This window comes from Xiphophorus maculatus, chromosome 14 (assembly GCF_002775205.1).
Source record: "Xiphophorus maculatus strain JP 163 A chromosome 14, X_maculatus-5.0-male, whole genome shotgun sequence".
Taxonomy (NCBI): domain Eukaryota; kingdom Metazoa; phylum Chordata; class Actinopteri; order Cyprinodontiformes; family Poeciliidae; genus Xiphophorus; species Xiphophorus maculatus.
This window is the reverse complement of record NC_036456.1, coordinates 5,999,486-6,013,457: the sequence shown is the minus strand read 5'-3', so window position 1 is coordinate 6,013,457 and position 13,972 is coordinate 5,999,486. Positions and strand designations below refer to the sequence as shown.

At 37.3% G+C, this 13,972-nt stretch overlaps 2 protein-coding genes across 2 annotated transcripts; both read right to left on the bottom strand.

The window, feature by feature from the left end:
• Positions 1 to 787: 787 nt before the first annotated feature.
• Positions 788 to 2,867, bottom strand: LOC106700090 (macrophage mannose receptor 1-like). Its single transcript, XM_014474088.2, has 4 exons — positions 2,822 to 2,867; positions 2,306 to 2,695; positions 1,398 to 1,751; positions 788 to 1,284 (listed from the first exon to the last, which is right to left on the bottom strand). The coding sequence occupies exons 1-4, from the start codon at positions 2,853 to 2,855 to the stop codon at positions 938 to 940; spliced, it is 1,125 nt and encodes a 374-aa protein (XP_014329574.2). The 5' UTR covers positions 2,856 to 2,867; the 3' UTR covers positions 788 to 937.
• Positions 2,868 to 4,956: 2,089 nt separating this feature from the next.
• On the bottom strand, positions 4,957 to 6,936 carry LOC102230062 (C-type mannose receptor 2-like). The gene is made up of 4 exons (XM_023346662.1): positions 6,812 to 6,936; positions 6,227 to 6,604; positions 5,522 to 5,881; positions 4,957 to 5,282 (listed from the first exon to the last, which is right to left on the bottom strand). The coding sequence occupies exons 1-4, from the start codon at positions 6,843 to 6,845 to the stop codon at positions 4,957 to 4,959; spliced, it is 1,098 nt and encodes a 365-aa protein (XP_023202430.1). The 5' UTR covers positions 6,846 to 6,936.
• Between the last annotated feature and the right edge of the window lie 7,036 nt (positions 6,937 to 13,972).

The window sequence follows — 13,972 nt, the reverse complement described above, 5'->3', positions numbered from 1 at the left end:
ACAAACGTCAGCTTAACATAGTGTTATGACTAAAAGTCCAATTCTGTCTTGACTCAACATGAGAATTAGTGGTTTCCAACTTGTCTGAGCCTAATTTCTTATATGGATCTACTAAAATATTTTGGTATCAATCATACATCCGAAATTAGTAAGGCATTTGCAGTGACAGGAATGTTAATGAATAAAATCCAACCTGCTTTTATATTATTATTTGCTAGTCATATGTTTATATATACGTTGTCTAAAATGTCATCTTCAGTGAAAAAATACAAAATAAAAACAAGATGAGACAACTTTAATGGTGTAATAGTTTATTCAAAAGCCCCAAAACCAAAACTGATGAAATTTCTGATAACTTATAAAACGTTATAAAGGGTCTTTATTCGTCAAACAGAAGACAGATATCGTGTTAAAAGCTAAACAAAACCCCCAAAAGGAATCGCTCCATAAAACGTTCAGTGCATTTAAAACCATCATAAGTGTGTGTGAATATTTATTTCACACAAGTAATAAAGCAAAACTTATTTACATCCTCTGAAGCATATTCTTGAAGTTTGGCCTGTTTTTGCACACTGAAAGACAAAAAAATCCATTATTTCATTTGTTTTTTCTTTGGAAATACATTTTCTATACTATTCAAACGTCATATCAAATCTATTATTTATATACATCTGCAGTGCTTTTTTTTTTAATAAAGCCAAAAATCAAATTCTGTTCTTGTGTTTTTCTTCATTTAAAACTATGAATACACTATTTTATAAATATAAATATAAAGAAAACAACGTGAGCTCAAAACAACCAATCAAAGCCCAGAGGAGGGTCTTACTGATGTCAATCATTCGTGTGTACGTGCTGCCCCCCACATTATGTGGCAAAGGGTTAAAATTTTAAATGTAACTTGGTCCAAAAAAAAAAGGCCAAATCCAAAGGCTGAGTTTCAATCCTTGGAACAAACGAAATTAAACGTCTCACTGTCATTTTTCTTCCTCCACTGATGTCTTCCTCTCGTCTCCATGGCTCCAGACATGTCACAGTCGTCCATCGATTCACCTTTGGCCCAGTTCTTATAGATGACCACCTCATCACTGACCCAGAACCACAAATCCAGAGTGCAGGTGTAGCGCAGACCCGTCCAGACATAATCAGTTGATGCGTTCTTGACTTTCTCCTGGATCCATATTTGATCATCCATGTTGGTGATGGTGACCAGGTCATGGTGATGATCTCTGCAGTAGGTCAAGGCGTCCTCCCAGGTTTTATTTTCTTTGATCAGGATCACTTTATCTAAACAAAGAAGCCATGAATATGAACAAGTCTTCACAGCAAACCCAAAATGATAATATGGACATCAAAAGGTCACGACCTTTAATCTCCTCAGTGTTTTTGAAATGCCTCACCGTCGTAACAGACGAAGTGTTTCTTGGCCGTACAGCTCTCGTTCCTCCATCTGCCTTTATCGTTAAACTTAAACACGGCACATTGTCCGCTGTTGGGTTTTTGATTGCTGAAGCCTTTGTGCCAGTGTCTGAAGGAGAGGCTGCTTCCATCGGACCACCTCCAGGCGTCTCTGAACAAACCGAAATATACGTGCGTTTCCTTTCCCACAGAGTTCAAAACATTTGCCGCTCTTGCATCCAGAAGCTGCTTCGTTCCACTGATCAGGTCTGTGTGATTCACTCTGCAGTAAATCTGAGCTTTCTGCCAGCTCTTCTTGTCTTGAATCAAGTGGTATTTCTGGTTTCTACCAGTATCTGTGGAGAAGGCAGAAAAAAAACACATTACAGGCTGAGAATATTTGAGGGAAGTTGATGGTTTTGTTGTCCTCTCTCCGATACTTGCGATCAGAACTGCATTAACAAATCGGTGCCACTTTACAATAAAAAGCTCCCCTTATAGATGGATAATAAAAGATTTATAGATATGTTAAAAATTCATCTGTAAACACTATATAAATAATTTATTACGCATTAAGAGTGAGAAGGAGACTGAATGCTAAACAACTATGCTTATGAATCCTTGTTGTGCTGACAAGGCAGTCTGAACAGTTCAGTGTACCAACTGTAGTTAAAATCTATAGGTGAACAGAATTGGCTCAATATCTGACAAGAAACGGGAAGATTTTGTCTCCTTTTCACCCTGAATTAATGTATAATAAACAGCTACTAATGATTTATAAAGTGTTCAGAGGAGAATAAATAACATTTCTATGAACTATTTATCAGCCGTCTATAAAGGGAGTGGTACCGACACATCTCTCAGCCAGAAGGTTTTAATAAATTACTTTCTGGGTTTTCTTGTTACTCACCATCGTAGCAGAGGAAAAGTTCCGTGTGATGACAAGATCCATCTGCCCACTTAAAATTATTAAACAGAAACCCACAGTTCTCAGATATTTCATTTCCATGTTTGTCAGTCGGTTCTCCTGGGTTCCAGTTTGCCTCCCTTTCATCAAACTCCACTCCAGGCAGAGACCAGTGCCATGTTCTGGTACCATGTGTTGGATAATACAGACCAATCCAAGCTTGGTCTTTACTACCAGCTGAGATGTTGATGAGTCTCTCCATGTCCTTCATGTTAGTCACTGTGGCCAGGTCAGTGTGTTTCTCTCTGCAGTACTGCTGAGCTTCAGTCCAGGTTTTATTCTCTTTAATGTAGTGAAACTCATAGAGCTGACAGTCCATGAAGCAACACTGAGCTGTAAACATGAACCATGAAAATGCTGGTATTAATTTAGGGTGATTTCAGCAACACACAACAAAGGCTGAATGTTCCAATGAAACAAGATCATCTTGTAGTCTCGTTGTGTTTCAGATCAACTTACCCATCAGGAACAGCAGAATCAACGTCCACTGCATCTTTGCTGTCAGATGAATTATTTACCTGTTGGGAGAAGAACACATGACATCAAGGTTCGAAAACCTGCAACAATGCTGGGAGAACAGAGAAGCTGAAGTCAGACAGGTAACAGAATATTTAAATATCAAGCACAGAAAGAAAGTTAAGACATGGACCCGGTTATCTTTCGTGTCTCGTCAAACCTCCGCTCGACGTTCTGGTCGACGCTCCTGGGTTAAATGTCGACTCCTAACGAGCAGCGATCACATAAGAGCGAGTCTGTGTCGGCATTTGAATGTTCAAACAGGAGGATGGGTATGTTCCTTAAAAAAGGCGATAATTCATGTTACCAGTTATACAATAAATGACAGAAAATAAGGGCTGAAGCAACTTATGTCAGGAAAACAAACATCTGGACTATTTTAGCATTAGACTAAAAAATGAAAGTAAGAGATAAAACTATGCATTCATCTCAGACAACAGCTTTTACCTCAGTTAGATATTTGGTTAAAGTATAACTGTGTGTTTACCTCATTATCACCAGTTTTAAGTAAATGATGAGATATTTATCCTGCTGCCTAATTTGGCTGAGCTGAGCTCCTTGTGCTGGCTGCTGTCTGAGCTAAATTCTGACCTTTGACCAGAGGATGTTTAAAGGATGTTTTTATTAACTCAACGTCTCTCTAAAATAGTTTAAAATATTGGAAATTCTTACACAAAGAAGTCAAATATGATTCTTCATAGATTCTCTACAGCCTTCTCTTCATCTCGAGTGCAAAAGCTGAATAGCCTGCTTTTATTTTGAAAGCTGGGGTTCTTACTTTGAACATGACCACTGCGTCATTTGTCAGCCTTTTTCTGAGAAACACTCAGCATCTCAATACACAACATTTCAAATATGATTTTGGATGAATTATTCTATATATTGTATATTTCTTGCAGGTAATTGACTCGGAAATCGCACGATCACGTGGCCCCGTCTCTGTTGCCAGGACTTGATCTTTAGGTTTGCGTGTATTAAAACTGGTGCAAACAGGATTTCACATGCAAACATAATCTGTCGGCTGGGAACGCGTCTAAAAAAAATGACCAACGCAGCAGGCATGTTGCATGTCTGCCTTCGTGATGATGCAAAACACTGCGAGGAAGACGCGCAGATGTACTTACCAACCGCAATGTGGATTATTATGGCGCAGGGAAATTTGAACCTTTTCCTGGTCCTCCCTGTTTTTTATTTATTTATTCTTCTGGTTAGGTTTAGAGGTGAGGTGTGAATTACGTTTTGATTAATGTTGGAGTTTGGAATAGACTAGCGATGGTTGGGGTTAGTGAAAATGTCAGGGCTGGATATAAATGTAGTTACTAAAATGAAAGAAAGTCATTGCAAAGTGCTTTGATTGTATAGAAGTACAAGGATGTGTGTGTGTGTGTGTGTGTGTGTGTGTGTGTGTGTGTGTGTGTGTGTGTGTGTGTGTGTGTGTGTGTGTGTGTGTATCCCTTTGGTGTTAGAGGTGGTTTTGTTTTTTAAACAATGATCCTGTAGAGACGGACCAACTAGAAGAAGTACAGCTCACCAGAAATGTAACTTATGGGTTTAATAAAAGGATACAAATCTACAAATATCTGACAATTTCAAGTGGGACAGTTGAAACTGGTGAATTTGGAAATATTTAATAATGAAATTGAGTGAAAGGTTTTCTTGTGTAGACTTATGCAGCAAAATTATTGGGCTCTTTCCGTCCCATCTCCTCCTTCCCAACATCTTTCCGTTAAATTGTACAGAAAAAAAAAATGGCTCTCAACATGTGGAAAAGTTTTCAAATCATTTATTAAGATCTTGTTTTAAATCACAACAAAATTTTATCAAAGGTGAGCAGACGCTAACAGTCGCGAAATATCGGAAAGGCAACAACAACAATATACAATTTACAATATATTAGACAAGATAAACAACATAAAATCGCAACAATTCACTTCAAAGCAAATAACATCTAATTTAAAATTCTGCGTAACAGATCATTCCTTGGCAAAATTCAAATGTGGTTTTGTGAATTTTATTAAACCCACAACGGAAAAGAAGCACAAAGTTTAAAAAGCTGATCGTAAAAAGAAGAGGAAGAATTATTTATCAGCACAGATGAAGTTAAATCTCTCGCTGCCGTTTCTTTGGAACCACCGATACTCTCCTCCTGCCTCCATGGAGCCAAACATGTTGCAGTCATTCTGTTCATCCCAGGCCCAGTTATCACAGACCCAGAACCAAACATTCAACCTGCAGCTGAAACGCAGTCCAATCCAGACAAAAGGAGTCGATGCGTTCTTGACTTTCTCCTCAACCTGTTTCTGTTGGTCCATGTTGGGGACGGTGACCAGGTCATGGTGGTGATCTCTGCAGTAGGTCAAGGCCTCATTCCAAGTTTTATTTTCCTTGATCAGGATCACTTTATCTTTTAATATAAGGAATAAAACAATACCATTTCATTGTAAGTCTCCAATCAGAGCAGGTGTAGAAAAAACAAGTTTCAAAAGCATCAGGGACCTTTATTTAACTAACTAATGTAATAAATAATAATGACTGCTGTGAGTTAAACCACACAGACCTGATAGTAAACTTTACACTTGAAAGACATTTAACTAAGAATGTGGAGTTTTATGTTACACATACTGATATTTTCTGAACGCTCACCATCAGAATAACAGATGAAGGGTTTTCTTTCACTGCAGTCCTCATTCCTCCATCTGCCTTCATCATCAAACACAGTCACAGCACATTGACCTCTGTTGGGTTGATAGTCAAACTGTAGATACCAGGGTTCGAAAGAGAAACCGCTTCCATCTGACCACCTCCAGGGGTTGCTAAACAGACCAATGTATATTGGTTTTCTCCAATAATCTATAAATCCAGATGCATTCATCATATTCTCTGCGTCCTGTAGTTGCTTCGTTCCACTGATCAGGTCTGTGTGATTCTCTCTGCAGTAACTCTGAGCTTCCTGCCAGGTCTTCCTCTCTTCAATTAGGTGATACTTATGGGTTGTGTTCATTTCTGTGGAGTGAACATAGTTGGTTAAATCTACATTACTTTTGAGAAAAAAGATTTAAAAAAGAAGCCTAATAGTTTTTCTTTTGTTTTTAAAACATGAAACTTCTATATCATGTCAAATAAGAAATTATAAAAGTGTTATTTCTTGCATGTGTCAAGTTCTGTGGCCTTGTAAAAAAAAAGATAGAAAATTTAGATTGATTTTATTAGTTCAGGTCTTGTATTTATATTTCATTAAAAACATTTTTTCCAAACATAAATGAATGTTTGATAATAAAAATGTTACTGACCCTGTTATGTTACTGCAAAAGGAAAAATGAGATTTCAGTCAAAAGACTTCAATCTTACCATTGTAACAGAGGAAAAGGGCAGGATATCTACAGTGAACAATTGACCATTTAGCATCGGGCCACAAAATTCCACAGTTGGAAATCCAGTCATCCCATGGTTCTCCTTTGGCCCAGTTTGATTCACTGTCATTGAACTCCAGTCCAGGCAGGGACCAGTACCATGTTCTGGTACCATTTGTTGGATCATTCAGACCAATCCAAGCTTCACTCTGATCTCCAGCTGAGATGTTGATGAGTCTCTTCATGTCCTTCATGTTAGTCACTGTGGCCAGGTCAGTGTGATTCTCTCTGCAGTACTGCTGAGCTTCAGTCCAGGTTTTATTCTCATTAATGTAGTGAAACTGATAGAGCTGACAGTCAATGAAGCAACACTGAGCTGTAAACAATAAACACATTTCAGTATGAACTAGCTTGTAGTGGCAGTTTACACAGCACATGCATTACAATTACTAAAATTTATCAGTTTTATTTTATGTGTACTTCTTTTACGTTCTGTGTGAATATTGAATAGACAGATGATTTCTAAATCTGACTTTAACATATCAGAAACCAGAGAGTCTAGTTGTGTTTCAGATCAACTTACCCATCAGGAAGAGCAGAATCAGACTCCACTGCATCTTTGCTGTCAGATGAATTATTTTCCTCCAGCAGTTTGTCTCTGTTGGATGAAGAACATTTAAACAGTGAAAAGCTGCAGCTCTCCCTCCACTGGACAGAGAAACAATGAGAGCAGAGAGACAGAGACAGACAGGAGACACTCTGCTCAGCCTTTTTCTTTTATTAAAAATAAAAAATATACAACACATTAAATATGACTTAACATTCACTTGAAAGTGAAGTTTGTCATGTAAAGAAAAGCTAAGCTCAGACACAGAGTTGTCGTTTCCATTTCTTTCTGTCTTGTTTTGCCTAAAACTGTTCTCAGTAGAATATTTCCATTCATGACAAGCAGAGCTCCACTAGCACAGCTCTGTTATTGAACTGAAATTTAAATATCATTATTTGGATATTCAGACCAAGGGTGGAGCAAGGCATGGTGGAGTCAGTCTGCTTATGAAAGAAATCATTTCTAATCCATGCAAAGTTTGCAATGTGAAAAATAAACAACATCTATAATTAGGATCCAGCAGAACAGACGGCGTATTGACTAAAGTACAGATATTTATTACAGTTCCTCTATTTGACAGAAATAACTGACTATTAATATCTTTACGTCACATGATTTTAGGCATAAACCTGATACAAAGTGAAGCAACTAAAAGTTGTTTCACTAGGTAATAGTATTATTATTTTTCACACTGTTGCTCAAGCAAAAGTAAAAATGTATTTGGTAAAAGAACTAATCAATGGAAGAAAAGGATTTAATTTGTGAAAAACAATAAAATCTAACAATATAAAGTTATGTGTCAATTCAGGAAATTTGAAGAATATAATATTGAAAGATTATAATTTTCAAAGAAAAGAAAAAGCAGAAGGAAGACACATTTTCACAACATAAAACTATGAATTATACATATACTATATATATATATTTATATATAATATTAGGGATAAAAGAACTAATGTGTTATTGAGATTAAAACCTAGCGACAGACATTTTTCTAAAACTTACATGTTTCCTTTTCCCCCTCAGTCAGTCAGACTCTCTCCTCCTGATGCTCTGCTGAAACTGTCCCAGCTGAACTGCTGGTCTCTAAACAGCAGCTGAATTTTACCATTTCATTATTTAAATATTCAAAACATATTTCACAAGAAAACATTCAACCACAAAACCGGAAGGACAAATTTAAACAAAACGGGCCGACCTCCATATCCTGGGAACCTGGTTGATGTTCCAGAGAAACATTAACAGTCATTATGGCTTGTTACTGCTGAGGCTCTGCTGCACATTGAGAATAAAACCACTGTTTATTATTATTTATAGTTTCTGATTGTCTCTCTAATAAAAATGTAGCAGAAAGCTTAAAGAACAAACTGATGACAGTGATAACTGTTCATGTGGGTTTTTTGGGTTGAGTCATTTTCTGCCTGAGAGTTTTGTGTTTGGAGAGAAGAAGACACTTCCTGGTTTCTCACACATTTGCAGCCACATACAGATTGACAATAACTGAGTTTCCATTCACAATAGAACTGAGCAAATTGAAATTATGAAAGTAAATTTGCTTAATGGAAACATGCTAATTTCTAGAAAGCTTACATTTTTCAACAAAAGTTTTTTATGCGCGTGGAGTCAGTGCTGTTTATATAGTATGGAAATGGATGTATTTAGAAAAAAAATGCAATGGAAATATTTTGGGTTTTTTTTTGCATCACACGAGTCACATGATAAACAACCAGATGTTACTACTGCCAGAAGTGACAAAGAAGATGACAGGAATTGGTAGGAAGATGATATGAACCACAAAATAAGAGTAAGAAAAAAAAGAAACAGAATGGACTTTACTTTTTAGAACAGATCAAGTTATATTTGTCAAGATAAATTTTCTTCCTCCACTTATGTCCTCCTCCCGTCTCCATGGCTCCAGACATGTCACAGTCGTCCATCGGTTCACCTTCGGCCCAGTTCTTATAGATGACCACCTCATCACTGACCCAGAACCACAAATCCAGAGTGCAGGTGTAGCTCAGACCCGTCCAGACATACTCAGTCGATGCGTTCTTGACTTTCTCCTGGATCCATCTCTGATCATCCATGTTGGTGATGGTGACCAGGTCATGGTGATGATCTCTGCAGTAGTACAAGGCGTCCTCCCAGGTTTTATTTTCTTTCATCAGGATCACTTCATCTGTCACAAAAAGCAGGCACAAAAAAACATTTTCAGGTTTGACATGAAATATAATGCACATCTTAAAAACACTAGAAAGCATGCACAAATTTAAATGAACACATAAAAAAATCCTAATTCTTCTGTTGAATTGTGACCATGCAAGTCGGAGCTTCTCACCATCATAACAGATGAAGGGTTTTTTCTTGTCACAGGTGTCATTCTTCCATCTGCCTCCATCATCAAACACAGTCAATCCACATTGATCGCTGACAGATTCTGAAATGTTAAAGTCATTATTCCAGTGTCTGAAAGAGAAACTGTTTCCATCTGACCACCTCCAGTTGTCTCTGAATAAACCAAGGTACGCTGAACGATCTGAAGAGTTCATCAATTTCTTCACTTCTTCATCCTGTAGTTGCTTCGTTCCACTGATCAGGTCTGTGTGATTCTCTCTGCAGTAACTCTGAGCTTCCTGCCAGGTCTTCATGTCTTTAATCAGGTGATATTTATGGGTTTTATTGGTTTCTGTGGAGAAAACAGACAAATGCAAATCATAATTTATAACTCTTTTTCAGGATAAGCATCAAATCAGGTTCACTGGCAAATGCATTGAAGCTACAGTTCCTGTTATTAGAGAGTGAAATTGCTACTTCCTTTATTCATTAAATGTTTTATCCAGATACTTTTTTTTTTTCTCTCTCCGAAGTGTTTTTGCGGCGCTAGTGGCTCATATTTTTTCAACAGCAGGCAGACAGGAAGGAGGGTGAGGAGAGGGGGGAAGACATGCGGTAAAGGTCGTCGGGACCAGGAGTCGAACCCGCGACGTCCGCGTCGAGGACTAAGGCCTCCAAACGTGGGGCGTGCTAACCCCCTGCGCCACCACAGCACGCCCCATCCAGATACTTTTATTGGACAATCTAAAGAGTCTAGATTTTGTGTTTTTGTGATACTCACCATCATAGCAGAGGAAATATTCAGGCCACTTGCAATCCTGATCTAGCCATGTGAGATTTTGATACATAGCCCCACAGTTCTCAGATCCTTGAATTCCTCTATCAGTCGGTTCATTATTGTTCCAGTTTTTCTCACTTTCATCAAACTTCTCTCCAGACAGAGACCAGAACCATGTTCTGGTAAATTCTGGTTTACTGATCAGTTTGCTGTTCTTGTTTTTATTTTGCTAAAAATCTGACGTGTAGAAATTGTAATTGTGTGTGAGTACTTTTGTTTTGTATTCATAATTTCTTAATATTTGTGTGCAAATTTGACCAATTATTTACAGGTACTCTGAGTTGCAAACAGTTTATTTTATTTTTTATTTTTATAATTTAGAAATCACTGTGGATCGTTGTATGGAGAGTTTTCTCTCCATAGATATTAAACCTGTTTTATTGTGTTTCAAAATACAAACTGTCTGAATGTTAAGAGCGATAACTGAGAGTCTTCTGCTAAGAAGATTTTTCTTCCTCCTGTCTAAATATATTGTTATGTCCACCGGGTTCGTTTGTTGGGGTAACATTACAAGAGACCACACAAGGATTTTCTGACTTTAAGAAAAATGTTTTTATTAAATTGTACAAAAGAAATCAAACCTGAAAATGGAAAACCTGAAATGAGAAACCAAAATAGATTATTGCAAAAACTCATGAATAATCAAAAATAAGCAAAAGCCAAAACAACCCTTAAAAAACCAACCATAGGACACAAACCAAACCAAATGGGTTCTGAGGAGGGGAAGGAAAAAACCTCCTGACCTTCATGGCAGCTTCAATCAGGCCAAACAACAACACCTGTCTGTCTCCAGAACCCTGCATGAAGAGACCTACTGGAGCCGTAACATTAGTTTCTACTTTAAAATTACATTTCAACAGTTTATACAACCAAACAAAAAATATTCACTTTAGAAACAACAAACTCGTGTCACCAGAGATCAGAATGAACTTTAAACCTTAGAACAAATGAAGTTCAGTTCCTCTGTGTCGTTTCTTTGGAACCATCTATGTTCTCCTCCAGCTTGCATGGCTCCAGATGTGTTACAGTTGTTCATCCATCCTGCTGAGGTCGAGTTCTGATAGCTGATCTTCTCCTTACAGACCCAGAACCAGAAATTAAGAGTGCAGTTGAAGCGCAGACCCAACCAGACAAAAGGAGTCGATGCGTTCTTGACTTTCTCCTGGATCCATCTCTGATCATCCATGTTGGTGATGGTGACCAGGTCATCATGATGATCTCTGCAGTAGGTCAAGGCGTCTTTCCAGGTTTTATTTTCTTTGATCAGGATCACTTTATCTGTCACAAAAAGCAGGCACAAAAAAACATTTTCAGGTTTGACATTAAATATAATGCACATCTTAAAAACACTAGAAAGCATGCACAAATTTAAATGAACACATAAAAAAATCCTAATAGTTCTGTTGAATTGTGAATATGTAAGTCGGAGCTTCTCACCATCATAACAGATGAAGGGTTTTTTCTTGTCACAGGTGTCATTCTTCCATCTGCCTCCATCATTAAACACAGTCAATCCACATTGATCGCTGACAGATTCTGAATTGTTAAAGTCATTATTCCAGTGTCTGAAAGAGAAACTGTTTCCATCTGACCACCTCCAGTTGTCTCTGAATAAACCAAAGTATGCTGAACGATCTGAAGAGTTCATCAAATTCTTCACTTCTTCATCCTGTAGTTGCTTCGTTCCACTGATCAGGTCTGTGTGATTCTCTCTGCAGTAACTCTGAGCTTTCTGCCAGGTCTTCTCCTCTTTAATCAGGTGATATTTATGGGTTTTATTAGTTTCTGTGGAGTAAACAGACAAATGCAAATCATAATTTCTAACTATTTTTCAGGATAAGCATAAAATCAGGTTCACTGGCAAATGCAAATCTAATAAGTTCCTGTTATTAGAGAGTGAAATTGCTACTTCCTATATTCATTAAATGTTTTATCCAGATACTTTTATTGTTTTATTTTATTTGTATTTTATTGGATAATCAACAGAGTTTAGATTCTGTGTTTTTTAATACTCACCATCATAGCAGAGGAAAAATTTAGGCCACAGGCAACCGCCATCTTGCCATGTGAGATTTTTATACACAGCCCCACAGTTCTCAGAACCTTTAATTCCTTTATCAGTTGGTTCTCCTTCTTTCCAGTTTGTCTCACTTTCATTGAACTCCACTCCAGACAGACACCAGAACCATGTTCTGTTAAATTCTGGTTTACTGATCAGACCAATCCAAGCTTCCCTCTGATCTCCAGCTGAGATGTTGATGAGTCTCTTCATGTCCTTCATGTTAGTCACTGTGGCCAGGTCAGTGTGTTTCTCTCTGCAGTACTGCTGAGCTTCAGTCCAGGTTTTATTCTCATTAATGTAGTGAAACTCATAGAGCTGACAGTCAATGAAGCAACACTGAGCTGTGAATATAAAACATATTAAATTGGGAGGATTTCTTCCCAAGCAGTTAATAAACTGCTTTCATTAACATTTCAGTGTGAAAACAAAGAAATAACTTTATTTCCTCGTAGTCTAGTTGTGTTTCAGATCAACTTACCCATCAGGAAGAGCAGAATCAGACTCCACTGCATCTTTGCTGTCAGATGAATTATTTTCCTCCAGCAGTTTGTCTCTGTTGGATGAAGAACATTTAAACAGTGAGAAGCTGCAGCTCTCCCTCCACTGGACAGAGAAACAATGAGAGCAGAGAGACGGAGACAGGAAATAATAGTGCAGTTTTTTCCTGACTATAATAGCAACATGATATTAGAAATAAAGAATAATTTAAGCATTTATGAAATTTACACTTAATAGTAAGCTTTTTTATCAAACTTACATCTCCTTCCTCAGTAACTAGTTGCTCTTCTCTTGATGCTCTGCTGAAAACTGTTCCATCTGAACTGTTTGCAGCCAAACAGCAGCTGAATTTGACTGTTTCATCATTTTAATATTCAAAACATGGTAGGAGCACGTTTCACAAAAAAAAGCATTCATAAACCCTAAAAAGGAAAGAAAACATTCGTACCTTCTGGTTTCTATTTGCCTTTCAAATAAACTTTGTTACAAACGTCTTTCAGAACAAACTGATGAAATCGTGAGAACAGCAGCTCTAGTGAAAAGCTGCTTTATGCATCAGGTGTTTTTAACAGGAAATCCTGGGAAAACTGACTTGTCACTTTTTTTATCCAGTTTTTATAAAACCAGTTTAGCTTCATCTTAAGTTTAGCTTAGCTGTTAATTAATCAGTTTATTTAGAGTGTAAGTTTCTCCTCACTGATAGATTAATACAATTATTTTGTTTTTGCTTCTCAAAGATGACAATATGGATCAATGACACAACTTTGCTAAAAGAATAATTGTTTATTGATTTTTAAGAGCATTTAATATTGTATGCTGTGTTGAAGAGTCTTTAGATATTTTGTGAGACAAACAGTGTTCAAAAGGATGCAGGGCAAGTTAATTCCTTGATGTCAATCAGGAAATTGTTTCCTCTTCTTATAATAAACTAGATGCTGCTACACCAGAGGACACATCTTCTCTTTAATCAAGTGATATTTATTGGTTGTATCAGTTTCTGTGGAGTGAACAGATACATTTCAATCTACAGTTCTATTCTTTAAGATGAACATAAAATTAGTTTAACAGGAAAAATGTTCCATGTTTTTTATGTTGTTGGTGAAAAGATTTTTATGATTCAACTCACAGTTTAATTAGATTTTAATTAGATTTAGATTTGAGATCATGATTCAGAAATGCACAATTTTCAGATCCACCATCATTTGGTTCTCCTGGGTTCCAGTTTGTCTCACTTTCATTGAACTCCAGTCCAGACAGAAACCAGAACCATGTTCTGGTAAATTCTGCTCTACTGATCAGACCAATCCAAGCTTCACTCTGATCTCCAGCTGAGATGTTGATGAGTCTCTCCATGTCCTTCATGTTAGTCACTGTGGCCAGGTCAGTGTGTTTCTCTCCGCAGTAC

Bases quoted from the DNA above. Each gene is read 5' to 3' on its own strand.
- LOC106700090 (XM_014474088.2), bottom strand. From the start codon at position 2,855: ATGCAGTGGACGTTGATTCTGCTGTTCCTGATGG. The intron at 2,696-2,821 runs GTAAGTTGATCT...TCATGTTTACAG, and splicing joins GATTCTGCTGTTCCTGATGG to CTCAGTGTTGCTTCATGGAC. The intron at 1,285-1,397 runs GTGAGGCATTTC...TTCTTTGTTTAG, and splicing joins ACACTTCGTCTGTTACGACG to ATAAAGTGATCCTGATCAAA.
- LOC102230062 (XM_023346662.1), bottom strand. From the start codon at position 6,845: ATGCAGTGGAGTCTGATTCTGCTCTTCCTGATGG. The intron at 5,882-6,226 runs GTAAGATTGAAG...TTCACTCCACAG, and splicing joins CCTTTTCCTCTGTTACAATG to AAATGAACACAACCCATAAG. The intron at 5,283-5,521 runs GTGAGCGTTCAG...TTATATTAAAAG, and splicing joins CTTCATCTGTTATTCTGATG to ATAAAGTGATCCTGATCAAG.